General features: G+C 41.7%; 1 protein-coding gene across 1 annotated transcript in view; it reads right to left on the minus strand.

Annotated features, from left to right (window-relative positions):
* LOC103801261 (serine/threonine-protein kinase DCLK2-like) overlaps window positions 1–2556 on the minus strand; it is a 32578-nt gene that overhangs the window by 27168 nt on the left and 2854 nt on the right. Inside the window, exon 3 of the mRNA XM_009073672.1 lies at window positions 451–545. Coding sequence (XP_009071920.1) covers window positions 451–545 — 95 coding nt within the window. The remainder of the gene's footprint in view (window positions 1–450; window positions 546–2556) is intronic.

Raw genomic sequence — 2556 nt, forward strand, 5'->3', positions numbered from 1 at the left:
GAAAATCTGCCAGACATCAGGCTGCTCCCAAAGGAACCCCTCAAACACTTCCAGGCTGCGTTAAGGGGTGACATTGTGTGCCACAGATTGAGGTGCTTCCAATGAATATTTGGGCAATGCTACAAGGTTTTGAAAAGAGGAAACTCCATTTATACAGGCTGAAGGAATATAAATAACTTGGAGGATTTCTGCAATCCACAAAACCTGAAGGGCAAATTGGTGTATTCAAGCCACCATCACCCTCTGCCTTTCCCAAGCTGAGGGTTAACCCTGCTAACCAGAGAAAATACAAAACTTTCTCCATATCTATTCTCTACTTCATACTGGCAAAAATCAGACTTGCAAGGCTACCCTACAAAATGAAAACCTTTTTCTTTCTCCCCTTCAGCACCACTGCAATATATTCAATGAAGAATGGAATTTAGGAGGTTTGATGGTTCTTGCACTTACCTTGAGTCCACGAAAGCTGCCTGGGCTTGTTGGTGAAGAACTGGAGGACTTTGTAGATTTTGGGGTGGATAATTGACTGCTTGGGGTTCCATTAACTGGCCAAAGCAATAAAAGCAAACAAATGGAAGAAAAGGTGATAAAAGTCAAAAACCCTAACTTGATATTAATAACATAACATACCTCATTAACAAGTCATCACCCAGGTCTGCATACAAAGACCAAAACATAAGCATTTAGGAATAAATTACACACTTGCATGCCATAAAACTGTGCCCCAAAAAATTCCTGTGGCTGGATATGGGATCAAGATGAGACACAAATATTGCATTGTCATTCCAAAAATTAAAAAGGCCTATTCTGCCCTTTGTCAAGGGCAAGAGTTTTGGGAAAATAACAGCCACAGCCTTTAAAAATGACATAAATGATCGTCTAAAATTTGTAGAGAGAAAATGTTTCTAAAGACATTCATACATTTTAGATCAACACTTTACTTTCTAGGTGGAATGTTTCACAGAGCACAGGTTGTTTGCTTCTTCCCAAGAAAGACAAACAATGAATGTGAACTCTTTGGATGATAAAGAACTTTAGCGGTAAGATAGAAAAATATTGATTTAGGGAGAAAAAAAAAACCAAACACAAGGGAAAAGGTTATTTCTGAATAGCTATTTCTAATAGGTTATTTCTGAATTCCCAGAAAGTACAATGTCTGTGAAAACATGCAATATTCTCCCTCTTGACTTCAAGAGTTCATACATTCTAAATCCAGATTTTCAGATAGGCCTCATACAGCATCTGTTAAATCTCTGCTGACTTGAATATAACTTAGGTCAGTCCTTGCATTTTTCTGAGAAAAAACAAACTCATGACTTTGATTCTGCAGACAGAGCAGCACGCTGTCCATCACACACAAATATGAAGCAACTTTATATGATGAGATATTATTTCCTTTCTAGCTGAATCTCAGGGTTTTTTTCTGGCAGAGGAAAACACTAAGCAGAAATTTCAGAGCTAAAAATGTTTCAGAGCTGATTCATGCTGAAGAATTATTTGTTCTGAAAGGAAAATACCAACCCTGGTAAACAGAAACTTAGCTTCAAATTAAAAAACAGATACAGCTGCACATATCCTTTACATATTCAGGCTTGTCACAGGTTAGGGTATCACTTCTTAAACAGCACTATTGAATTGACCTAGGACCCTGACATTCTCTGAGTGTTGAAGATGCTTTCCAAGCAGGACTTCTGGATAAGAAGTTCACCATGAGCTGCAATGTGAGCTCAGCCCAGAAAGCCAATGGAATCCTGGGCTGCATCCACAGGAGGGTGGGCAGCAGGTTAAAAGAGGTGATTCTTCCTCACTGCTCTGCTCTGGTGAGACCCACCTGGAATACTGCACACAGTTCTGGTGCCCTCAATGTGAAAAGGACATGGAAGTGTTGGAGCAAGTCCAGAGGAGGCCACCAAGTTGCTAAGAGCACTGGAGCATCTCCCCTGTGAGGACAGGCTGAGGGAGTTGGGGCTGTTGAGCCTGGAGAAGAGAAGGTTGTGTGGAGACCTCAGAGCAACTTTTCAATATCTGAAGGGCCTACAAGGAGTCAGAGAGGGACTCTGTGTTAGGGACCGCAGTGATAGGACAAGGGGCAATGGATTCAAACTGAAGGAGTGAGGACGTGTCCCTGTTGGGCAGGAGGTTGGGACTGGATGATCTGTAAGGTCTATTCCAACCCTTAAATTCTATGATTCTATGATCTTAGCAATGTTTGGTGGACAAGAGTGGTGTTTTGAGTCAGGGTGTGATGACATCCAGAGGTACCTTCCAACTTTCATCCTTCTGTGACCCTACAACACACAGTACATTCTGCTGAGGATCCTATCAAGAAGAGCTGTCTGTAAATTCCTCTTTGGCAGTGTCTTCTGAGATCCACAGCACATGGGTTGGTGTACAACTGCAATAGCAGCAAGAGCTGGAATTGGTCCTTTGGAGATTGAAAATTTTGCATCTATAGGGAGTTGGCAAAATGCTTGTGCTGGTTTTGGCTGGGGTAGAGTGAATTTTCTTCACAGCAGCTAGCACAGGGCTACGTTTTGGATTTGTGCTGGCAAGAGC

This window comes from Acanthisitta chloris, unplaced genomic scaffold (assembly GCF_000695815.1).
Source record: "Acanthisitta chloris isolate BGI_N310 unplaced genomic scaffold, ASM69581v1 scaffold22180, whole genome shotgun sequence".
NCBI classification, from domain to species: Eukaryota; Metazoa; Chordata; class Aves; order Passeriformes; family Acanthisittidae; genus Acanthisitta; species Acanthisitta chloris.